Source organism: Lissotriton helveticus, chromosome 4_1, assembly GCF_964261635.1.
Source record: "Lissotriton helveticus chromosome 4_1, aLisHel1.1, whole genome shotgun sequence".
In the NCBI taxonomy this organism is placed as follows: Eukaryota; Metazoa; Chordata; class Amphibia; order Caudata; family Salamandridae; genus Lissotriton; species Lissotriton helveticus.
Genome location: NC_136063.1, coordinates 638,362,811 through 638,389,128, shown reverse-complemented (window position 1 = coordinate 638,389,128; position 26,318 = coordinate 638,362,811). Strand labels below are relative to the sequence as shown.

Below are 26,318 nucleotides of genomic sequence, written 5' to 3'. Positions count from 1 at the left end.
GTTGAGGATGGGAGCAATTATTGTCAGTAGTGAGGCCCCCCCAGTTTTGGTGGTGGCACCAACGCCCTGTGCGCTCTTTCCCCAGAGAAGAGGTTCGAAAGGTGGTTGGGTTGGAGGTGGTTAAGTATGAGGTCTTCCAGGAAGAGTCCTGCGTCTGGGACCTCCGCCCCCTCGGGCACGCCTACTACTTTGATGTTATTTCTGCGGGTCGTCCCTCCTGATCGTTGAGCCTCACTGCCATCACCCTGTGCTGCTGAGTGAGATGCTGTATCTGTTTCTCCATTCTCTAGGAAGCTGTCTGCAGTTCGGCGATGTTTGTTTCTGCCGTACCCATTTTTTCGGAGGCTTTATTCAAGTACGCTCTCAGCAAGGTCACTTCAATTGTGGCCTTGTCAATTTTTTATTTGAGTGTCATTCCCAGATCATGTATTGCTGCCATAATTGCCCCTAACGAGGGTTCTGCCGGGTCCTGAATATCCATCTCCACTGCCCTTCGATACTTTGGGTACTGTGTACTTGTCGAGTTTTTTAGTCTGCTGCAGGGGGCACTCTTGGGGCGTATTCTGTATCTGTCACCCGTGGCAAGCGGCCAGGTACACACCGCAGAGTTACGGCCTTCTGCAGAGCCCAATCAACTCGGCAGCCTTCGCAGTAATTAAGTCACAGTGTGGTCCTCCATCAGGTAAACAAGGAGGGGAGAAGCCCCCCATTAATCTCTCAGCGAGTGTCTGGTGGAAGGGTGGAGGTCACCTTTCAAAAAATTATTATGGCAGCTGGGGCCTATCAGCTGGGTATTCCAACGTCCCCCGGCATAGTCTGAGCGTGGCCTTCTGTTCCGATCGGTCCCTGGAGCACCGCTTCATGGCTCCTCTAGTTTCTGGCTCTTCTGGTGCCAGAGTCAGCCTTATTACATGAGCTTCCAGCGGCACACCCGGGTCTCGCGGCCTTGTCTCTGTCAGACCGCTCCTGCTGCCGATTGCGGTTTTGTTTTGGTGCGGTACGGTGCTCCTCTGTTCCTTGGGTATTTCGGCAGGCTCTGCCATGTCAGAGCTCCCCAGGATGATGCCAGATTTTATCGAGGATGGGAAGGCTGCAACGAAGCTCCTGAACTACCCGGCCATCTTGGCTGGTGCCAGGTCACGCCCCCGTGATTTTGATATTTTATACTTTTTTAACAGCAATTGTGTAATGGGTACTATTACCCCTTTTAAACAATATGGTATTTATCATAATTTTTAAAAGTGTATTTTTGTGAATTTATGTATTTGTTTACTGTGTAATTGTTTATTTATACTTTTATATTCGTTATCAACCAAAATAAAGTTCTAATGATGAGGCATCCACTTCTCCTTCACCAAACCCACCATACACCACCACGCCCATCACTACCCTCGCAGAAGATGGAACAAGGTTACAGAAGAACAACTCACTACCTCCCTCAGCCAACCCCCTCCACCAATATCCACAGATGCCAACACCTCAGCACGCAACTTCCACTGATGGATTTCCGACTGCGCTCACTCTTTGGCTCCCCTCATGAAAGCCCAAAGCAAGCAATATTTTAAGAAAGCCAGCTGGCATTCTCCCAACCATCATGAGTCCAGACGCTCCTGTTGACCGCTCGAGAAGAGATGGAGGAGCAGCAAGACCCTACAAGACTACTTAGCCTTCAAGACCGCTGTCACCACACACCATCAGGACAGCGAAGAAGCAGCCCCGCAACAAAGGATCAACGCCAACGCACTCAATTATAAAGAACTGTGGTCAAATAATTCACCAGACCCAGCACAGACACAGCAGACATCCCCTTCCCAAGACCTCTGCAACAACCTCGGCACCAACTTCAACTGCAAGATCAAGGAGATATACAACAGCTTCAACAGTCTCTTTATCCAAGACCCTCCCACCCCACCTGCAACCACTGCACCCTCCTACGCTGGACCCTAACAGATCTTGCTTAACTGAACTCCCATCACCATGGATGACACCCTCAAGATCATGAAGAGCATCCACTCTGCAGCACCCTTGGAACCCTGCCTGCATAACATCTTCAACAGAGCAGCCACCACCATCGCCCCCAATCTCTGCTGCATCATCAACTGCTCCGTCTACTCTGCCACCTTCCCAGAATACTGGATACATGCAGAGATGAAGCCCTTGCTGAAGAAACCCTCTGCCGACCAGATGGACCTCAAGAACTTCAGACCCATCTCTCATCTCCCGTTCCCAGCCAAGGTCATCAAGAAGGTCATCAATTCCCAACCTTCTAAGTTAATCGAAGTGAACCACAATCTAGACCTCTCCCAATCCGGCTTCTGAGGCAACTACAGCACCGACACCACCCTCCTTGCTGCCACAGATGACATCCATTCCCTCCTTAACCAATGCAAGACCGAAGCCCTCATCCTCCTGGACAATTGGGCCACCTTCTATACCGTCTCTCCTGCACCCCAAGCACAAGACTCCATACGCCTGCATCCATGACAAAGCCCTGGAATGGATCCGCTCTTTCCTCACCAGCCAAAAACAGAGAGTCAGACTACCCCTGTCCCTCTCGGAACCCACACAGATCAGCTACAGAGGGCCTCAGGGCCAGGAGCGGCCCATGCAGGTAAGAGCGGTGGGCTGGGGTGGGGTATGGTGGGCTGGGAGGACTCGACTGACGACGATAACGGAAAATGTAATTTTTATTTAATTTTCCCTCCTCTTTGTCTGTTGCTTTCCCCCACCCCAATGCCCCACCGCTCTTACCTGCATAAGAAACTCCTGCTCAGGGCTCCTCCCTGAGCCCCACTCTTTTCAACATCTACATGGGCTCGCTTGCAGCCATCATCAGGAACCACAGACTCATTGTCGTCTCCTTCGCCGATGACACCCAACTGAATCTCTCCAGCACCAATGAACCCTTAGTCGCCAAGAACAACTTTCACAACGGGATGAGGGCTGTTGCCACCTGGATAAAGAACAGCTGCCTCATGCTCAATTCAGAGAAGACAGAAATCCTCATCATGGGTTCTACAACCTCAGCCGGCAACGACCTTGCGTGGCCCACACCCGTGGACCACACACAGAACTTGACATCATCCTGGACTTCTCGCTCACCATGAGCCACCAGATCAACACCGTCTCATCATCCTGCTTCCACACGCTTCGCCTGCTCCGAAAGATTTTCAAGTGGCTCGCCACAGTGTCCAGAAAGACGGTCACCCATGCACTCATCAGTAGCAGAATCAACTACTGAGGAGAGGAGGACCCAAGCAAAGGTACAAGCACTGAAATGAGGAGAACAAATAGCCAAGCAGAATGGCCATAAAGCCATGGAAACAAAAATCTGAGAGGTTCTACAATAGCTTGAATTACAAAAGTAATACCTGAAGAAGTTAAGTCTAGAGACGAAGGTAGCCTAGATCAAAATCAGCAAAACCTAAGAACATCGAAATGAGCACAAGTGTGCTGTCACACCTGAATGTTCATACCACATGAACACTGTTTTGAATGTCACATTGGAAGACTTGTGTAACGTGAACCCTGAACTATTTGAACCTTCCTAAAAAACGAGGAAACAAGGCTGATGGAAATAATGCGAAGGGAACTTGAAACTAAATAGAATTATTAGATATTTTTTGTTTTAGCTCTTTGTTTTATAGAAGATCAACCTAGGCCCGAGTAAAAGCTACAGAAGAAATAGGGACAACGTTTTAGAAGAACACAGAGTAAGGATAGAGGTAGTCTTTTACGAAATTAACTGCTGAAAAAGAAGAATTAACTACACCAATTGAAGTTGCATATTGAGTTCTACTACAATCTACTAAACTTAAGTGTTGGGGTCTGACTCAAAGAGAATGTGTTGCATTAGAGATATCTGGAGGTTTGCTTCTTATTAGTACAGAATGAGTTGTTATACCGTCAGCTTTCTGGGGTAGTTTCGTTTCACCAATTTCTCCAGTAAGATCTTTGGGTTTCTCTGATGAAAACTCGAAAAATGCAACATCAGAGAAACCTAAAAGATAACTTGCCATTCGGCCAATTTCTTCGAATAAGAAGAAACTGTTCTATAAAGGAGGATTACTTTGCCAATGCTAAGATCTTACTGGAGAAATTAGTGGAACGAAACTACCCCAGAAAATTGACAAAAAGGGCAATGAAGAGGGCCTGGTTTACACCAAGAGAATCCCTGCTAACACCAAAAGACAAGAACAAGGAAATGCCGCTGGTATGCGTGACCACCTTTTCAGGTTCTACGAAAGAGGTAAAAAAAATCATCAGACATAACTGGCAATGTGTGAAAGGACTAAAGGAATTTAAAGAACTGCCAATATTTGCGCTGAAAAAAACAGAAGCATCAAGGAACAGCTTGTTAGGGCCAACACGAAGAAGAAAAAAATCCAACCAACCCTACAATCGATGCTATCTCTCCCACAAGTTAAAGGCCATCATCGATGCGGAGCTTGTATAGTTTGCAGCACTACCGTGTAAGGCTCAGCTTAGTGTATGGCAACAAAAGCATCAAGCACGAGGAATTTACAAATTGTAATACCTCAAACGTGGTACACTGTATCATCTGCCCATGCGGCCTGGCATATGTTGGAAAATTACTCAACAAGTGAAAACGCAAATAACACTGCACAAATCAAGAATCAAATGTAAAGTGCTAACAGCGCTGATGGTAAAACACTGTATGGATCTAAATCACACCCCTATGGAAATGAAATGGACAGTCCTAAAACAAATTAAACGAAGAACGTCAACAAGCTTACTGACGAACTACGAAGCCAAAATGATACTGAAATTAGGGATGACAGAAAATGGCCTAAATGAACTCTCAGAGATCATGCACTGTCTCTAACATAACCATCTGACACAAGTATTGAACCCCATCAGGCAGAAGTGATTTTAATGAAAGTTAGAACATATGGATGAACCATGCGTTCTTCCTCTTCCCCTTAGGGAACACATGAACCATCTTTCTAAACAACACATACACACTAATCCTACCACAACCAGTCATAATAATTGTCATTTTGCTGGTACCGCAAACCTTTGGGTTTCTACAAAGAAAATTCGATCTTGTGAATTCTCGGACAAGCAATGTGGTTCCCCCGCACACGGGCCCTGAAAAATTTCAAATAGATCGATGGATACCACGCCCAAAGCTACATACTATCCAAAGGTATGCCTGAGCAGTAAGGACCAGTCATTCACCTGCAAAAAGAAAAAGAAAATAAACTGGCCTCACCATGAAATCAGCGTTATTATGGTCATTGCAGGAGCACGTGAAAATAAATATCTGGCAACGTTAAAATTGTGCAGCAATATTTTTTAATATTTTTAATATTTTATAAGAAGTTACAGTAAAAGCAAGTCTACCACATCCCCGAGAAAACATGCAAAAACATTTTCGGCAACTACGTCATCAAGCAGGCGGTCTCTAAGGCAACAAAAGTAACAGGAAGTCAGGCATTGCAGTGGGACAGCATGCAATCGCCACGTCCTGAACGCAGCAAATCAACAGCAAAATGTCGGGTTCCAAAACACCACGTGACCAACCCGGAATGTGTGAGCCGCAGTAAAGAAAACCGGAGCAGCGTTCACCTGTTGAACGGCCAGCAGCCCCAGAAACCAGTGATTATTGAACGAATTGCAAGGGTAACCACTTGGGAGGATGTAAGAAGCATATGTGTGGCTAAATATGCACTGTACAACTGCTACACACCTACCAGCATGCCGCCAAAACACGTCTCAATGCACCAGACTCGTTAGCTATACTGAAAGCAAGTTCACTGGCATGTCCATGTACAAAAGATAAACTATGAGCATGGTGAAGGCATGAAGAAAGGCCACTACGCACCGATTCCGAAATGCGACCCCGCTTGCTAGAAAGAAGTACGCTGCCCGAATTATAAAGATACGATCCATAGCCATAACTAAAGCCAGTCCATCCCTAAGAATACCTTGAAAATCACGGGGCACCGCAAAAGAGCTAATAACCGGCTCGGCGCGCGTGCCCCAACCACGGCATGTACACACACTTAAGTTCCATTGACAAATATTTTGAACACGGCATATTTAGGCCATGGCACTTAGATGCTTTTAATTCTTTTTAAATAGAAATACGCTTAGATCCATAGGTACAATGACATCTGAATTTGTCCAAAAGGAAGAAGATTTAATCCTTCAGTGCCCTGCAGAACTGGACTACAGGACAAGTCCTAAGAGTTCCCTGTACATTAGGTATGAAACAAGAACCAATTAGAGGCCATGTTCAATAACACCAGAACTATTTAGTAATTGGCAAACACAAATTTCCCCCTTTCATTTTTCTATATGAATTATAGATCAGCGAGTCCTACACTCACAGCCCCAGCTCTGAGGAAGACCTTCCTAGAAATCCTCCCGGTCCCTTGCACGAAGGTCGAAACGTGTCGGCACCAACACAATTCACTGTTTTTTCACGTGACTCAGAGTACTACCACTGTACAAGTTATATAGAAGTTAAGCAAACACAAGATGGTCTAAACAGTTGAAGAGTTCTTAAATGTCACTCTGAGCACATTTTTTTTTAGGACCACCCAGTGAAAGACTATCGAGGATAATTTGAGTTCAGCTTATCCCGATATGCATGCAAAGTAGAGTAGGACTTTCACAATTTATGATTTTTTTTAACAAGAATGAATTTGTGTAAATATATATGTTTTGCACTGGTTTTCTATATTTGTCTAACTCTCATGGAAAAATGGTCATATGTACAAAATCATATGAAAAAAAGCAATGCTAAAAGATTTGTATACTTGTTTTTAACAAATTCAAGAATATGAAGTAAATTCTACCTTCAAAAGAATACGTAAAAGTATTTATTTTGTTGTGCTGATTATTGTCGCAAAAGCAGAGAGATAAGTTGATGTCTATCTACCCTATATGTCAAATGGTTAAAAGTATTATTTTCATTTCCAGACAATTAACGTAGGTAAAATAATTAAGCCTAGGTCCTGATAAATACATTGAATCGATGGTCCCAGAGGTACCTTTACTTGTTTCATGTCTCTAAGACAAGTTGACATGTGAGACATAGTTGTGTAATGAGTTAGAAAATCATCTGAAGGTGGGATTTGACAGAGCCGAAGGTTTTGGACGATATTAACCTTACACAGATGCTAAAATATATTTTGACAATATTGTAGAGAATGATTAAATGTGTAAAAACAAATGTGCTGCCTATTAGTCGCCAGAAAGCTCTCATTTTGATTGTGCTTACATGACTAGGCCTCATATTTTTTTCTTTTTCTCTTTCCTTTGTCCTTTAATAGAATAATTCCTTTAGAACTGCTGATTTATCCCAATATTTAGCTGTAATACATGTCATAGTCAGAAAATGTGCTGTTTCAAGAAAATGCATTTCTGTCTTTCATTACATCATATGATATTGTCGTATTAGGTTAATGTTTCTCTTGATCTAACCAGGACATGCTGGATATTAACCCCTTCTGCGCTCATGACAAGGTCAGCTCGTCATGGGCGTAACCTGCGCTACGCGGATGACGAGCTGACCTTGTCACGTAACGCGGGATTTTCAAAATCGCAGCGCGCAGCGGGAAAACCGCTAGCGCGCATGCGGCTAATGTTTCATTTCATAGAGCAGTCCATTGTTACAAAATGAGACACTGAACAGCTAACAGAGTTGGTTTTGTAAAGGTTCTCATTAGAACCTTCCGGGATGTATCTTTTTGTAAAACGCTGTAGCCACATTCAAATAACATGTCAACATGGACGTTTACTGTGGGAACCAAGGGGGAGGCGAAGGACCATGGAAGATCCTTCTTCATTAGCTTGAAATGACTTAAGCACCTGTTTTTGCAGCATATGTTTTTGTGCTTTCTATAAAGTATGTGTTCCTAGTTAAAGAGTTGCAGCATTCAACACATTCTATGCACACTTACCCTGGCATGCTCCTTAGCACTTTTTTGTGCTAGTCCGAATTACTGTAAGCTGCCACTAACAGTGATTTTCTTGTTTTCCGTACCTTTCGTGACGAGACTTTCTTTTTTTATGCAGAATAATAGCTGCTGCTGTGCTTAATTTCCGACGAACTTGAGTTGATGGTTGCTACCACAACTGTCGGCGAACTCAGCTGAGTTTCCAGAACTGCTCTTAAAGTGAAGTTTGCTCTCTGGCAACTAGTAGCTTGATGCTCCAAATCCTTGCTCTTTTCCACAGAAACTCTTTATGGGTTTCATGTTAGATTAGGTTAGGTCCTTTAGATTAAGATTGGGACTATTTCTTTATGGAACACGCTGTTATTTTTCATGTAGTCTCTAACCACATGTTCATTGATATTTCTGTAACTGGTTATATCTGACTAATCTGAAGAAATTACAAAATTATTGCTAATCTGTTAATGAGAAATAAAACTTTTAAAACTTTACCAACCCTCTCATCATTAACTATAAGTTGATACATTTTGAGCTGAGCTCCTTTCTTACAGGGTGCAAAACTAATTGATAGACAGAATGCAGAACAATGGCCTTCATCAATTCTGTGTCTTTTCCATTCTAACATGGTGGCAAAGATCTGTTGACCAAGAGAAGGAGTTGGCGCGGAGCTGGAGATCTCTGTCATAAGTTAAAGAGTTAAACTGTTTACACATTTCTGCACTATCAGTAGCCCACAGTGCAAGTAATCGAGCAGTTGTGGGGGGGGAGTTAGGCTTACGTTCCGGGTGCCTTCAATGATGTACAAAGGGAGTGACTTAAGATAGTAGAAGGTGATATGAAGGGAATTGTATGGTATGGAGTATATTGGGGCAAAGATGTTTCAGATAAGTTTTCCTTTGAGGATTTTAAGAGGCACATGACCCAGCCATTGTGTGCAGACATACGCCCCTGGCCTCCTGTCTGTGCAACGCCTTGCTTTCGCCCTCGGTCCCACGCCAAAAGGTGTGTTCAATGCCATAAAGTGGAGAGGTGTTTTGGCCTTCCAGTTAGTGGGGACTGCACGCTTTGCATTAAGGAGTTCAATTTTAGTTAGAAGTCTGGCCACTTTATCTTTCTTGGATCATTTGTAGGTGTATTGGGCTGTAGTTGTCTAGTCATATGGGAGAGGTCTCTAACTGTAGTAATTGTGTCAATTAGGTGGGACGAGAATGGACCCAATGGTGGACAGGCCCAAAACATGTGTAGAAAATCCACAGGGTCCGTAGAGTAATGGCAGGCTGCATTCACCAGTTGAAACTATTTATTAATTTATTAATGGTGACAGGCTAGAGATAAATCCTGTGAGTAATGAAGAACTACATCTCCTTGAATTTTGCATTCTGACATATTGAATGGGGAAGGGCAAGGCCTTTGACACATTCCTCCTATAAAACACTAGCCGCCTATTTCTCCCGTTTGTCATATAGGGGCAAAAGGGAAAGGACTACGTGGTGATGTAGGGCCTTATAGAACTAAGTGATATGTGTGCGACCATGTTCCATTGTACGGATGGCTTGGATGAAGAAGGCATATTCTGTCTCGGTGTCAATAATGGACCAGTTTGTATAGTGTATATGCTGCCTTCTGCAGTATATTAGGAATTGGCCTTTTTGGGGGTTGTATCGAGAAGTCAATTCATCAAATAATATTAAGTATCTCTCATCAAATAGGTTGCCCAGGGTTCCAAAATTTGCAGCATGCCACTGGGTTTGAGCCTGCTGTCTAAAGCACCTGGGGGCCTTTAGATGCCTTGAAGAGGGATAATTAGAGCATATAGTTTTGTCTGCTGTCTGAGGCAGAGCGCATGCGCATAACAGCTGAGTGCAACTCTGAGAAGTCGAGTGTGAGGTAGTTATCACCGGGAGTGTGAGACCAGTAGAACATTGAGTGCTCGTGTTGCAGTGCATGTTTCATCCAGAGAGCCACCTGCTCAAGCATTGGTATTGGGTGGCATGGTAATACAGTTTGAACTGGGGTGTTGCAAGACCTCTTTCATCCTCTGATAGGTGAAGCTTAGCTAAGGTCTCATGTTGCTTGCCATTATGCTGTATGAGTTACCCTAGGAGTTTATCTAAGGTCCCTACGGGAAGAATAGCTGGGAGATTAAAAACACAAAATAAAAAGCAGGTTAACAATAACATTTGAAACAACAATTTGTCCTATTAGGGACAGAGGAAGAGCCCTCCACAATATCACTTAGAATATGATGGCCTTTACTGTTCGGGTAAGATTGCCATATAGCAGGTCTTGCTCGGTGTAGTAAATTTAATACCCAGGTACCGAAGGAAACACTTTCCAATGGAGTGGGTCCCCAATGATCTCTGCTTATTCTTGGGGGTTATGCGGTGCAAAAGGAAATATACGTGATTTTGACTAGTTAACACACAAGCCGTTAGTCTTCAAAGAGTTGGATTATATCAGCTATACTACCCTTACATTCTTTGAGATATATGATAAGATCATCAGTATATAAGGAGGTAGAGTGAATCCCATCTATTACAGCACTGATACTCAATGTACGGCTCAGAGGCAACGTGAGGCCCATGTCACCTTTACATGCAGTTCCTGGTCAAAAGCAGGATTGGCCTGCTATATATTTGAATGAGCATGAACATTCAGAAAGCTGTTAAATGGACAAGCATTCATTTACATAGTAACCTTGGCGAAAGACATTATCTAAGTTGTCCTGCACCACATAACTTCAGGAAACCTTTCATTTTAAGTACATCTTGCAACAAAAATGTAAAAACATGATAAAATCTCTTAAAAAAGTGTATTTCATTCACATGCAGAAGTGTTTCACCTTAGTATATTAGATTTTATCACTAGCCCTAACCTAGATCACCAATGGCTCTGTATTATTATTATTATTTGGAGACTTATAGAGCGCACGATTTCCCGGAGGTGTCTTGGCGCTTGTTACTTCTCCCTAATGCAGAGCTGGAAAAATTGAGGGTTTATTTATCAAAGAGCCAGGTCTTCAACCCTTTCCCGAAAGCTAGAAGATTGGTGGTATTTCTCAGATGGAATGGCAGGTCGTTCCAGGCTTTTGCTACGCATGAAGAGAAGCTTCAGCCACCCACCCCACTGAGCTTTTTTTGTTGGTGGAGCTATGACCAGGTTGGCTCCCAGTGATCTAAGCATTCTCGTCGGTCTATACCATTGAAACTGGCATCTTAGGTGATCTGGTCCCTTAAAGTGCTTAAAAAACCATACAGAGAGATTTAAAAATGCACCCGGTTCCTCACCGGGAGCCAGTGCAATTTTTTTTATCTCTTTAGAAATTGGGGAGAACTTAGATGTGCCCGTAAGTAATCAGGCTGCGGCATTTTGTAGCTGCTGGAGTTTATGCAGGAGTTTTTGTTGTAATTTTAGATACAGGCTGTTACAATAGTCTAGCCTCGACAAGACCAATGCTGTAACCACTACTTGACGGCTCCCCAAATGTAGAAGCTGCAATTCCTTTTTATCAGTTCTCAGGACATGCGCTGTTGTTGAAGCTACTGCATTCACTTGGGACTCAAAGGAGAGTTTCTCATCCAGTATTATTCCCACATTTTTCACCTTTTTAGAGGGTGTAGGGAGTGACCCCAGGGAGGCAGGCCACCAGTTAGGAGTCGAGAAGTTAAGATCATTCCTGAACAACATAACTTCGGTTTTATCTGAATTCAGCTTTAGGCAATTGTTTGCCATCCAACACCCAACTGATTCCATGCAGGTCTGAAAATGTGTATCTATTCCCAACTCTTGGCCGGGTGATAGAGACAACACAATTGGTGTCTCATCAGCATAGGACATGATCCCAAACCCAAATGCACTGATAACAGGAGCCAATGACGAGACATACACATTAAAGAGTGTAGGGCTCATTGATGACCCCTGTGGTACACCACATAGCAGTGCAAAGAGTTTGGACTGAAATTTATCTAAAGATACAATCTGTCCTCTGTCTGATACAAAGGATTTGAGAAGATCCCAAGCTTTACCCTGGACCCCACAGTCCTTGAGATGGTCCATCAGAATATCATGATGGACCGTATCAAATGCTGCGGACAGATTCACGAGGATCAGAGCTGCCCTGCCTCCTTGATCCACTGCTTCCCTGATCTCCTCCGTGGCCTTAATGAGTGCCGACTCAGTGCTGTGTCCCTCTCTAAAGACATATTGGGAGGGATCCAATGATTGGACTTCCCCCAAAAAAGCACTGAGTTGATGGTTCATATTTTTCTCAACCATTTTGGCAGGGAGAGGGAGACGAGAGATCAAGCGGAAGTTGTTGGGGTCCTTGGAGTCCAGGCTTGACTTTTTCAGAAGGGGCAATATTGAGGACACCTTCCAAAGCTTGGGGAACTGTCCTGTTTCAAACATACCGTTAAAAATGAATGTGAGAAAAAGAGCGATCGGATCAGGGGCCAGTTTTACAACCGTCACCTGGCATGGATCAAAAGGTGAGCCCGATTTGGCTCCTATTAGGAGCTCAAGAGTATCGTGAACGGTCAGTGGCCTAAATTGGTCCAAGGCACAAGGAGGGATCATTTTAGGCTCAAAAACCTCCTTCGCTATGTTCAGTCCAGCATCATTTGATGCTCTGAAGACTGAGAATATGCTCACCATTTTATTAAGGAAGAATTTGGCGATCTCACATAATTCCTGACTAGATTGCACATTAACTGAGCTCGTGGAAGCAAGACTGGAGACGGTTCTAAAGACCTCTTTAGCCGAATTCTTTGCCAAATCAATTTGGGCTGAATGAAATTTTTGTTTTGCGGAAAAGATAGCTTGTTTATAGATCTGAAGGCTAGGTTTATACAGTTTCTTCTCTGCTTCCTTGTAGCCTTTCCTCCAATTACGTTCAGGGTGTTTATAGATCCGTTTTAGATTTCCCACCTTCTCCGTAAACCATGGAGCAGAGGGATGTAATATTTTAGGGAAGACAGTTTTTAGTGGAGCTACTTTATCACACGCTTGTGCAAGCCATATGGTGTAGATGGAGGATACCTCCTCTACCCCTGCAGTAAATGACCTGCCATGGAAGTTGGAAGCTCAAGTAGAGCAACTCCATCGACTCTAATCCAGGCTCTCATCTCTATCTGACCTTTGGTGATTACGACTACCTGCATGCTGTGTCGCAATGGTGAGATCAAATTTGACAGCAGTATGGTCAGACCACACAAGTGGTAATATGTCTGTAAATGACAAGCCTGGGTGGTTTGAGAAAATACCATCCAGGGTATGTCCTGCTCCATGAGTCGGTCCCCTAACAAGTTGCTTTTAATCTGCACTATCCATCAAGTACATCAACATTGCTGTGTCAGGGTCATTGGAGAGCTCTAAATAAAAGTTCAAATCATCCAAGATGGTGTAGGCGTTGCAACAAAGAGCCTCTTCCAGCAAATTACCAAGAGGAGCAGCAAACTAATTTCTAGCTCCTGGTGGTCTATACAATAAAATACCTTAAAAGGTATGATGGGTTCTTTGACAGCACTCAAATGAAATGAAGAGTGCAGGACTCAAAGCCAAAAAGCCTAAGAACCTTGAAAAGTTAATCCTATCTCAAGGAATGAAAACTTTCTCGTGACCAGGACAAGGAAGACGCTTCTAAGATCTGAAAGAGACATTAGAGGTTTAAAGAAGTGCTCCTAAGGGGAATAAACCCGTTTTGATAGGCTGAAATTAAAAGACAAAGCCTCACAGGCTGTAGCTGAGACGGGCAGGAATACAGCTTTAATAGAGCTATGGTATATTATTGTCAATCCACCCTCTTTCCTAACTGGCCTGTTCAATGCATGGCAGAGAAAACCAGATGGGGTAGCTTTCACCAAATCTGGACCAGATGCCTCGTCTGTCCAAGCTTCAGTGATGAAAGCCATCATTATTTCATTTTCCTTTATGAGCCTTGCACATTCCATGATATGTTTCACCAAGGACCTGGCATTCACCATGATACATTATCAATAATGGACCTAATAGGCTGATATCTGATAACAGGGAGAGAAGTGTTGCAATTAGGACAGGCCCCTGGAAGAGCAAACGGTTTTGAATCAAAAGAAATACATATACATTCCGAAGTCCTATCCACCCCGTTCAGTTCCAACAGGGTATTTTTGGAGTACGCAAAAATGTGGGGCTTACCTGGCACCGAACTACCAGGTGTTCTGTATCTCTATAGCTAGGGCAAAAAGCAGGGGGGGGCTGGAGACGACCCTGTCTAGTCACACTGCTACTTTCAAAGGAAGGATATATGAATTTTCCCACTTCAATATGCACTGAGGGGTTCTTTGACAGCACTCAAATGAAATGAAGAGTGCAGGACTCAAAGCCAAAAAGCCTAAGAACCTTGAAAAGTTAATCCTATCTCAAGGAATGAGAACTTTCTCGTGACCAGGACAAGGGAGACGCTTCTAAGATCTGAAAGAGACATTAGAGGTTTAAAGAAGTGCTCCTAAGGGGAATAAACCCGTTTTGATCGGGTGGATTAATTGTGGAAGAATAAGTAGGATACTGGAGGGCAGGTCTTTTCCGGGTATTTTATTGTCTGAGGTCAATATAGCTATAAGCCTGCAGGAGGACGAATGTTTAGAGGAGAGCTGCTGCTTAAGGAAAGGAACTAGCAGTGCCTCCCTAAGGGATCGTGGTAAGTCTGCCATTTAAGTCCACTTCGTAGAGAGCTGCCAGTTTTGGGGAAAGTGAGCCCGAGAAGATCTTGCAAACATTATTTTGGAGGCATTCTGTTCCAGACATGTTTAATGCCACAAGTTCGCGAATAGCTAATTGTTTGGGTCGTGATTGGGACATCTATTTCCTCCCTTTCAAGGCATGTCACCTGTTGCAAGAATAGATCCTGGAGAAAGTCTTGAATGCGGGAGAATACATCTATTGGGATCTCAATGTTAGATTGACTGTAATAGCTCTTAAAGCTCAAGTGGATTTCCCACTGTATGGATGCCAGAGCATCAGACAGGATATCAAACACTGTGATCATGGTCTGTGATGTGTCACTAGTAGCCAGCCAGGCCAATAACCGTCATGCCTTGCCCACTTCAATATGGATGCGAGAAATTTATTGGAAGTAGTGTAGGCCTCTTAGTCACTGTAATAAGGAGGCCTCCCAAAAGCGATCAGTTTGGAAGTCTGGGCTAGTTACTATTTTACATTGTAGGTCTTTGTTGGTTTCTTCAGTGCTTGTGAGATCTTAATTTAGTGTGTACAAAATGTTAACATGGCACAGAATTACTACCTAAAATGCATCCCACTCGGTGGAGCGGGAGGAAGTGGAGCCCTTGTTAACTTCAAAGTCATCTTATATTTGGGAGGTGAGAGACTCCTGGTATGGGAGGTCCTCTTGAATGTGCCAATTTTGTATGGAAGGAAGGGTATCACACCATTAGAAAGATGTAATTAGAGGGTTATGATCTAAGATGGTTTGGTCAAGGTAGTCAAAGGCAGAGAATTTAAGGCATAGGTGCGATGAGCATAATATCCAGCAAACACAGAGGTCATGCGGGGTGGAGTTGTACGAGTATAGCCTGACACCTGGATAGTGTTGCCTCCACACATCTACCAATGATCAATTATTTATCCAGTCAGTAAGAGAGCAGGCATTGCCTTCAGTGGGAGCCTGAGGCAACAAAGGATAGGATCTGCCTAAGGTGGTATCGAATATCACATAGAAATCCCCACCAAGCACACATGAGAGATGGGCCCATGGTCCAAGTGAGCTGGAAAGGCATGCTAAGAAAGCGGAATTGTCAGTGTTTGGTGCATATATATTGCCCATCACTGGGGAAGCCCATCCAATGTTTCATCAATTGCTGTACACATCCATAGGAGCTTAAAGTCCTTGATGCATTCATTTAGGATATGGCTTTCCGTCAATAAAGCCCACCTGCATAGTTCAAGGCAAGCTAATATCTATAAGAGGGGTGAGCAAAATATGTGGTAAGCCATTGCTTGTAACAATATAATCCACTATTAGAAACTCAACAATCTATGTTCTCATACATCTTAATGAACAAGGCCACTGAATAGGAAATCTCTGGTGCAGGAAACTGTCCCCTTAACACCACTATAAGTGGCATGTCAGCAAAAGTATGAGCCATGAGATTACATATCCATTTTATCCTTTATTCCAACTATTGAATTATTTTATTTTAGAAACCCAGATGCCCTGAGAGCTGCCACAGAGGAGGTACACCAAGTGTTAGAGAACGCAGGCCAAAATGTCAGCTTGGATGGAAAACATATCTCACTGACACGTGAACAACTCGAGAATATGTATGTATTAGGTAAGTGTATCCTTATCTGAAAGCTTTATATTCTTGATAAAATAACAATATGATGAAGCACTCCTCTTTAAAGGGGGAGGTAATCTATCACAGCAGCTGCACCTGATCAAAATTCAAACACTGTTGCTGCTCTACTCACACATTTCTGCCACTTTCCCTGCAGGACAGACTGCAGTTATCTCACTTTTACCAGAACTAGTGGTGAACTGTGACTCACCTGACTAACAATTGTGAACATGCACTTTTAAAAAGTGCTGGTGTTATGTAAAATCCTACAACATAAAGAAACTGATGAGCATTAATATAGTATGATGATTTGTAGACATCTTATCTGAGTTAACACTACATTTCAGGTGAGGAAAAATTGTCTAAGAGGGCCGTAGTGGTACCTGCTTGGTGCTAACAGCTGTTGAATCATACTACCTGGGAGAGGAGGGGTTCTTGTCTTATAAATAAAGTTGGCGATGATATATGCTTGAGAAATCCAAGTGCCTAGGGTGAGGAAAGAGCCACTTTCATCAGTGATGGCCTGCTTGCTTTTTACTGCCAATCTCAGCCGGATGAAACAGGTAGTCATGGCACAGAATCAGTGAGTAGGTTCTTCCTAGTTTACAGTATGAACATTGCACTCTAACTTTTCATGTCACCTTTTGTTTCTTTAGAGAGTATAATACATGAGGCCATGAGGCTCTCCAGTGCTTCCATGAACATAAGAGTTGCCATAGAGGATTTCACTTTTCACTTGAACGACAAAGACTCGTACAACATCCGCAAAGGTGACTGGGTAGCTGTTTTCCCTCAAATGGTGCATCTGGACCCTGGAGTCTATGAAGACCCACTGGTAAGTACCCATCAGAATACCAGATGCCATCTCTTGAGCTCTAGCGTGCCTACAATGCTGCCCACGTACATAAGCTTCCCAACCCAACATAAGCATCCAGATTCATCTCTCTGTGCCCTTTCTTCCTTCTAGACCTTCAAATACGACCGCTTCCTGGATGAGAATGGGAGAGAGAGGACCAATTTCTACTACAAGGGGCGCAAGCTGAAGTATTACCTCATGCCTTTCGGTTCAGGATTAGGAAAGTGCCCTGGAAGGTTCTTCGCTGTCCATGAGATCAAGCTGTTTTTGTGTTTGTTGATCTCTTATTTTGAGATGGAACTCATTGACCAGAATGGGAAGTTACCTCAGTTGGACCAATCCCGAGCAGGCCTTGGTATTTTACAGCCTACCCATGATGTTGAATTCAGATACAGACTCAAATCACTGTGACCGGGTCTTCTGAGGGATGTGTATGAAAAACCTCTTTGTTGATATAAAGGAGCAGTTCCCAGTTGGGAAATGTACATGTATTATCTTCCCGTTTCATGCATAAACTTAACTTCTAAACATGTATTTTCAAATGCATCAAGTGAGGGATGTTTCCATTTGACAACAATTATGTATTTATATGGTGAGCTAACACAAAGGCAGGTTACGCTTTTTTAACATGGATGAGCAGAAAAGCATTTTTATGTATGTAAATATTGCATTAACACAATGTAAATGTATGTGTATTGTCTATCTTGTATTGGTTAGAAATGTCATGCGTCTATAGCTTCTTTACCGCAGTAGTTGTGATAAAATTACAATTTCCACCTCAAAATGCAAAAACAACAATGTGATGGATGGAATGCTTCAACTAATCTCTGCAATTGGCAATTGCTCAGGCCTCATCCCAATCCATAGTTTTCCCCTACCTTGCCACCTCAGTTTGGACCCATCCATATGCAAAATAGTCTTGACTATGCTCCTCAAAGGAAACAGTCCAGGCTGAACTGCCATTCCAGGTTCTCTCTGAACCGGAACACAAGCAGGTCAGGACCAGCTTTGCCCTTAAGGCTCTTAAGCCAGATATAGCTTAGCTCAAGTGGCACAGTGAACCAGGACCCATGTCGGGGCATGCCCAGCACACTTAGTTTGAGTTTGAGTTTAAAAGTATTTCTAGAGCGCACGTACACCCAGCGGTTTCATGGCGCTATGCAGTACTACAAAACCCAAGGAACAGAAAGACTAGGGAGCCAAGGGGGCAATTAAGAAGGGAAGGCCTGATTAAAAAGAAAGGTTTTAAGGGCTTTCCGGAAAAGGGAGTACTGAGGGCAGGATCTCAAGTGGATTGGGAGAGAGTTCCAAAAGGCAGGAGCCAAAGTAGAAAACTTAGATCCACCCCATTTTTTTCGTTTAAAGCGGGGGACCACGAGAAGTTGTTGGGTGGCTGAGCGCAACTCTCTAGACGGGGTGAAAGCGTGAATTGCAGAACCGATGAATGCAGGGGCAGAACCGGACCGGACATTGAAAATGATGCAGTCCAGCTTGAACAGGGCACGTTGCTGTACGGGGAGCCAATGTAAGGATTTAAGAAGGGGCGTGACGTGATGTGATTTAGATAAGTTGAAAACCAGGCGGGCCGCCTGGTTCTGGACCAACTGGAGACGCCTCACGAGGTTCGCCAGCATGCCACAATACAGGGCATTGCCGTAGTCCAAGCGGGACATCACCATCGCCAGGAGTATGAGTTTGAGGGCAGAAGGGGAAAAGAACCGGGAGACTTTGCGGATTGACTTAGGGTGCCAATTGCAAAAATAGCACGGTGATGGATGGAATGCTCAGCTGCGGCCCGTAGAGGGAGTTCCGTGGGGAAACGTATTTCGTTTCACCCAGCATTGCAATATGCGATGCAGGGCGCGCTACGAAATCCGTTTTATTTATTAAATTGTTTACTTACCTCCAATTATCAATACATTCTGGTTTTTAGCAACCCCCACCCTGCCTCTCTGCCCGGCGGACTTACCTCCACGGGCCGCGGCTGGGAATGCTTGAATTAATCTCAGCCACTGGCAATCTCTCAGGGTCACATACCAATCCATCACTTTCCGCCCACTATGCCATCACAGTGTTGAGCCAGCCATATGCAAATCAGTCTTGACACTGCTCCTCATGAGAACAGTCCAGCACCTACAGGCACTGAATGAGTGTCAGCAGCGAGAACGAGAGTGGGATCCACATGCAGTTTTTCAACTTCCATATTTCAGGTATGTCTCTTTCATATCACATTCTATGTTATCTAAGTGAGACCTATTTTGTGAACAAATCAATCATAAATGCAATTTTGTTTTAGGGTGTAACCACTCCCATACCCACTCACAGACCCATAAACCCATTCACACCCCCCACACAACCCCAGGTTGCAGGGAGGTTATGGTTAGGAAAAGGTTTTTTCAAAATCATAGAAATTCACTTGGAAAAAAGCAAAGGTTATTTGGCCATTATAGTTAGGAAATAAAATGTTTAAAAACCTTAGAAATTAACTGGAAAAAACAAAGGACCTTTTCTCGAGTAAGATCTATCTTTCTGCCAAATTCGGTGTACTTCCGATCAGCTGTTTGGAATGTAGTTGTGTCTAAAATCCCTATAAGAAATTGCATGGGGAAAATGCATTTTGGGACCTCCCTTTTTCTTGGCCCCCACTTGATGGATCACCCCAAAATGTTACAGACAGCAGCTGAAGTGACGAGCAAACTAGTTTTGATTTTTTTTTTTTAATTTGTCAAAGATGACAAAGTTATTAGCAAAACAAAAAGCTTTCTTCCTATGGAAACAAGGTCCTAACTATAACTACCGACATGCATAAAAATGTGTACACTTATAAAGATACACATATCTAAAAGACATACAAAAAACTCTCCTTATGCTGTTGTATACATGTAAAAATGTGCACGTGTAGTCAGAGTCAGTGGCAGACGCACAGTCACGTGACGGAGGCACGTTTGACAGGACGTTTCCTGTGATGGAGGCTGATGCTGTGGATAGGCTGTGGAGAGGAAGGGGCGGTGTCACAGATGAACATCATCAATAGGAGAGTAGCGGCTCTGGCCCTCGTCCATCTGAGCGCGGGGGTTTCAGCACCTCTAAAATCACCTACTTCGGGAGCCGCACAGAGCCTCACAAGATGAACTCTAAGCAGGACACGAGAGATTGAGAGAGTGATGACAACTCCTTTGAAGTGTTAGATATAACACAGTATGCTAGACGTCATCACTGGTGAAGCAGGGTCTTTGGCAACAACTCTGGACCAATCACTGAAAAATATTCTGTGGCTACTCAAATTGTAATTGGCGGAGTGTCTGGCTGGTGCGCAGGATTTTTATTCCAGAAAGTCGGAAAGCATGCAGCCATAACAGTAGGTGGTGGTTTTCTCCTACTACAGATTGCTAGTCACAGTGGTTATGTACAAATTGTTTGGAAAAGAGTTGAAATAGAAGTAACTCGAGCCAAGAGAAAGAAAAGAAAACAGGCAAACAAGGCAGCACCGGAAATTAACAACCTTATTGAAGAGTCGACGGAGTTTGTGAAACAGAACCTAGTGTTGTCCAGTGGATTTGTTGGGGTCTCGCCTCTTAAGCTGCGTTCCAGGTGGGTTTTAGTGCTCACGCCTGAAGGAAAAAAAACATATGATGCAATGGTGGTGGCGTCACTGGGGAAATACTGGTGTGTGGAGTCCTGTTCTCTCAATCTCATGAAGATTGACCGGCCTAGCAGAACTGACGCTTTTTCACCCAAGGCTTACTCTTACAGAAGCTTGCAATAAAACTAGGACTGGCTAAAAATAAAATAAATGGTGCTGTACGCATTATTGTATTTATGGACTGACGTTTCTTAAACTGCTGTTTGAATTGAGAATGTTTTTAATGCTGTTTTTGTGAATTATCATTCATGTTTTCACTAAACTGTATATTCGAGGTTGTATAAAGGATATCCCCTTTCTTTTAAACTTTTTGCATCTTTTAAACTTTTGTTCCAAAGCACATAGCTTTTTTATTATCTTAAATGTATTATGTTGTGATGCTCTTCTGTAGTTAGTGCCAATAAATGGATGCTGTATGCTTTTGCAGCCTGGAGCTGCCCATGTGACTTCAGAAATCACCTTGTGCAATAATCTACAAATGTAGGTTTCCTTACAGAACTCGATCATTGGCATTCTGAATGTATCCATTATTAAAAGAGAAAAGAGAACATGTAAAATGTGTACAAAATTCTCTAATATTATTTTAACTAATCAAGGCTTTGCACCACAAAGCCGCTAAAACCCTTCTAGTGCCATGTCTTGATGGTAAGCAGAGCCATCAATACAGAAATGTAGCAGTCTTTAGAAGTTGACTTGACTGATTGTTGCATCCTCTGCAACCATTGCAAAATGCTTCTAACAGAGTGTGAGCCTGCATGGCTGTTACAATTTTCTGAGTGATTTTAACTTGACCCTGGTGTCGTTAATAGACATGGGAGGCTGTCGACATTTCATAAGTTTTTTCTCTTTGGCCCCAGTGATTAACACCTAGTGTACTTCAGCAGATTGCCAATGCCATGGGCAGTTCACTGAAGCATGCATGGTGGACAGGGTCTACTCTTTCACATTCTCACATGGAATATTCTACACATTAGCAACATTATAATTGTGGTGTTCCATAATTGTCAAATGAAAGATCGTTACTTAACTGTATACCCACCCTTTAGTTGATTTATTTTTGTATTGTAAAAGAGTTAACAATCATCATGCATAACTTTATTTATAGTGTTTAAACTATTTTGCAATTGTAAATACATTTTGTTTATGTTTACGGTCTCTGGGAGTCATTTCTCTCATGTACTACTATAATGTAATGCTTCCATTAACCAGCTGGGTAGATGACCATAGAATGACGGATATATTTCTACTTCCATAACTTAAATTTCCAAGGTCTCCTCATCATATCAGGAACTTATACAAAGACCTGCATTTCATCTTTCAACTTGACTTCTCAGTGTTGAAAGAACACTGACAAATCAATTGCATCCCATTAGGTTTTCCGGGTCAGCATAGGCAGCGACAGCACATGCTGCGGGTGTAGAGGAAAAGCCGAAGAAAGGCTCCTTATTCCACTTGCCTCCTGCCCGATGAAGTTAAACCTAACTCTCCGTGAGGTACAATGCGACCTCACCCTGACTGAAGAAACAGGTCACAAATTTACCTTTTTCTTTTGTTTGTCTTTCACCACTTCACCATTTGCACTGGTCCTGAAGAAAGCTCGCTGACCTACTGAGGCAACCAGAGCTGAAACATGTCGACCGTATTTTAAGAATCACCCTTATTGTGCGCTTGAATTCATAACTAATTCCGTAGCGGCACAACAGCTTTTTACCTCCATTTAGGCTACCCGAATCCAGACTTATTAAAGTTTCATCTGGCTGTCCGGGTATTTTAACCCCCTTTCCCTACCACACACTATCCCTCATTTACGATCACTACTGTTTTAACCAATGGTTAATACCTCCAGGTGGAGGTTGCATGAATACTGACGCAAGGATTATGCACACACGTGTGAAACAAAGCGGGGAGACATCATATACCGCTACGTAAAGTTTACCTACACGTGCATGAGGGTCTTTTATTTTGAGAGACACCACACACCGACCTGCAAACCTTGGTTATGCAGGACCAGTGATCCTTCCCCCTTGATTTTTTGAGTCCCATTAGAACCTACAGGGTGGGTGACCTCCACTCACCTGCATGCTCTGCTCCTCGCCAGTTCCAGAAAGTGACAAGTTTAACTGATGCTATATTGAAGAGGACATTGGCGTCTGACCAGTTAACTACCAACATTTACAATCACGGCTGGACTAACAACCAAAAATAGCCATGGCAAATGTTGTCATTCCGGCAGTGATAATGGACAGAGAAATCATGGGTGCCTGAACATTGTAAGCCAGGTTTGGAGGATGCTTCCCCAAGATTTGATTTTTTTTTAACCCCTTGCCCGCGGCCGGAATTCCGCTCCTGTGCTGGACATTCTGATCGCGGGCGTGGTCATGCCGGCTCCCGGCCTTCATCAGCACACGAGCACTGTGACGCATGACGGACGGGAGCCGTCATCAGCAGGCAAGGTTTTAATGTCCTTTCTATTGTTTTCCTTTCTATTTACCGACACTGTCTTCAGTCCTGAACATTTCACTTCTATATTGTTGATTTCAGGTGTATGAGTCTAATTGGTTGCATGGAATCAAACATGACTACAAAATCCAGAATACAGTTGGTTACCACACAAAAGTCTAGAACTGGAAACAGGGTCCATAAATAAGTGTAGTTTGGTGCTTGACCCTACCACTAGGGAAAGTCCATTTCCAATGGCATTTGTTCCCCCAGGCTATCCAATTCTTTATTTGCACTGCTGCAATCTGCACTTTAAAGGATAAATATTTTTATGTTTAATACGTGGATTATATTTTTATGTTAGTTCACACTATTTAGCTTATTCTGAGATGTGGTAGACATCTTACAACTCACTTCATCTACCTCTCAGGTCGCTTTAATTCTTTGGGGGATTTTTGCTGCTGTTCTCTCTGAACTGGCTGTGTCAGTTGGACTGTTTTTTCTCTCAAGCCCAATCAAGCATGGTGGACGCTCACTTAGGAGGAGTTGAAACCCACCCTCTACTACGGTCTAGTTTCAGAGATAGATGAAAACGAGGTTGTGCTGTGGTCTGCTTGTTTTTACATTTTCTCCCCCGCGTTATCCAATCTTTAATTACACTGCGGCACTCAGCTATTTGTAAGCTAAACATTTTAATGTTTGACATATGATTTCATATTTTTTTATTTAGCTATGACTTTTTTGCTTATTTTCAGATGCAGTAGACCATCCTCTACTTAACTTAACTTCCTCTCTCTCTGGGGTAGCCTTACTTCTTAGGGGGATTTTACCTACTGCTGTCTCGGTACTGGCTTGGTTGAGCTGTTTTTTGTCCCAAGCCCAGTCAAGCAGAGTGGAAGCCAACTCAGGAGGAGTTCAATCATATTATCTTCCCAATGCTAAAATCTGTTAACTGGAACTTTGTATGTCTTTGAGAAGCGTAGTACTTCTAGAAATCAAGGCGTGATTCTTCAGTAAAAACTTTAATCATATGCTGATATGTTTGAATGTTGTCTGTTATTGTTCTCTGAAGTCCAACCCCCCCACCTGCTTCTTAAAGTAAAAACATTTGAAATTGAGCATTGTAAAACATTTTATATGAATGAAGAAATTTGAAATTGGCGGCTAAAAATTAAGTTGGCATTTAACTCTTGATTCCATGGAAATTGATTCACCAAAATGCCAGGTGTAGCAGAAGTGACATCACACACCCTTCAACCTTATTGACATCAAAGGAAGAGACATCATATGAACTTTCATCCTGAATCTTCCCAGGAACTAATGTTACTTGACCTTCACCCAGATGATATCACAATAATTAACATCACTGAATAATAGCTGTGTCTTTAATATAAAAATACAAGTTTCTCTTTTGGATTCACCTATATTATGGTGCTTACAGAACCTTTGAAAGCGGTGGGGTGTACGTAAAACTTTTCACAGAAATCTGCTAAAAAGCTGTGGGCTGTGAAATGTCTAAGTCCTTTCATGCTATGCCAATCCTTTGAAACCTGATGTACACCGTAGTTGACTCCCTTTTTTTAATATTAAAACAATTTTTATTGGCAAGCACAAAGCAAGACAGAACAGGACACTGGCACCTACAACCCTGCGGGCCGGGTAACATCATGAGGTAAAAAAGGAGAAGGGAGGCGGCTACCGCTTCCCCAACGCATTGGTAGCCATATGGTCCAGTGTGCTGCCAGGCAAGCGGCCAATGGTAGGCGACAGCCTGCAAAAGGTTGAATATTCATAGTGGTACTGCTTTTCATAAGAGGCAAAATCAATAAAAAGATAAAGTTAACTCCCTGTGGGAGGGCGGGTTTTATAAACAGGCTGGAGTAGTGGTTTAAAAGATGGTGGTTTATTGAAAACAAATGAAGGTGTTATGGATTTGGTGGATGGTCCCTCGTTGGATTCTTCCTCTGATGTCTCCGATGATGAGCTGGATGGGGAAGTAGGCAGTGTTGTGGTCTTCTCCGTATACTCAGGGCCTTGGCGGGCTCCCCGGAGGCTCATAGGAGAGGAAAGAAATTACAGAGGGAACCGTGAGAATTAGGGCCAAAAACAGAATATGGTCTGAGTTACCCTTCACCGCACCTTAGGTGGTTGTACAGGTGACAACTATAAGAAAAAGACGTGTTGGTTCGGTGAAGCAAAAGGAGGGGGGGGGGGGGGGTTGACTGTCTTTAAGTGCCTAGGACAGGGAGTTCTGTGCTCCGGTTACGTGCAAACGAATGAGAACACCCGAGTGATTTCCTAAAGCCAACAACTTCAGAACATTCAGAAAACAGTGGGCAGTTCTCAAAGCCAGCCCCCCACCCTACTCTCCCTCCCGCTGCCCTGCTTCCCAAGTCCCTCGAGCCGAGTCACTCACCAGCCCCGCCGCAACTCTTCTCCCGAGTTGCGGCCGCTCTCCAGCCTCCTCCGGACACCACCAGTCCTCGCACCAGCTGTCTTCCACCACGTCCGGATTTCCTGGAGTCTCGGGTCCCGCGTCTTCTTTCACGGGTCCCGCGCCTTTTTTTATGGATCCAGCGTCTTCTTCTCCCGTTTTCGGTTTCCTCCTCTCTTCGGCGTCCTGCGCGCCAATTCTCTCTCCCTCCGCTCCTTGGAAGATGCCTTTCATTGGCTCGTTCCTACCACATCCGGGGTCAGTCTGTACCTCTTCCGGGTTCATACCGGCATCGCGTTCCTGGGAAGAAACAGCAGAGGGTGATGGTTGCTGTAGTCCGTGAGGCATGACCCGCATTGGCACATTCCCTCCTGAGCAACTTCGGTAAGACACTTGGTTACTCCGGGGTCCGTCTCACATCCCCTTTCCCTTGCTGTCCTTCTTCTAGGGTCTGTGCTTTGTGGATATCTAGACAAATAGTCTACATTTCCTTGTTCTTTCCCTTTCTGGTGCCTAGTATGAAACCTATAGGGCTGGAGAGATAGAAACCATCTGAGTACCCTTTCATTGTGACCCTTATTTGTGGCTAACCATTCTAGGGGTGCATGGTCAGTAAATAGGGTGAACTCCCTTCCTTCCAGATAATAACATAAGGACTCGATGGCCCATTTAATTGCCAGCGCCTCTT

At 43.6% G+C, this 26,318-nt stretch overlaps 1 protein-coding gene and 1 pseudogene across 1 annotated transcript in view; both read left to right on the top strand.

The window, feature by feature from the left end:
• The window catches only part of LOC144828792 (cytochrome P450 7A1-like), a 160,915-nt gene extending 143,265 nt beyond the window's left edge, over positions 1-17,650 (top strand). Inside the window, exons 4-6 of the mRNA XM_078687272.1 lie at positions 16,122-16,252; positions 16,915-17,093; positions 17,226-17,650. Of these exons, the coding sequence (XP_078543398.1) occupies positions 16,122-16,252; positions 16,915-17,093; positions 17,226-17,525 (610 nt within the window). The 3' untranslated portion in view covers positions 17,526-17,650. The remainder of the gene's footprint in view (positions 1-16,121; positions 16,253-16,914; positions 17,094-17,225) is intronic.
• A 2,429-nt stretch (positions 17,651-20,079) lies between these two features.
• LOC144828791 (FUN14 domain-containing protein 1A pseudogene) lies at positions 20,080-21,907 on the top strand (annotated as a pseudogene).
• Positions 21,908-26,318: the final 4,411 nt, after the last annotated feature.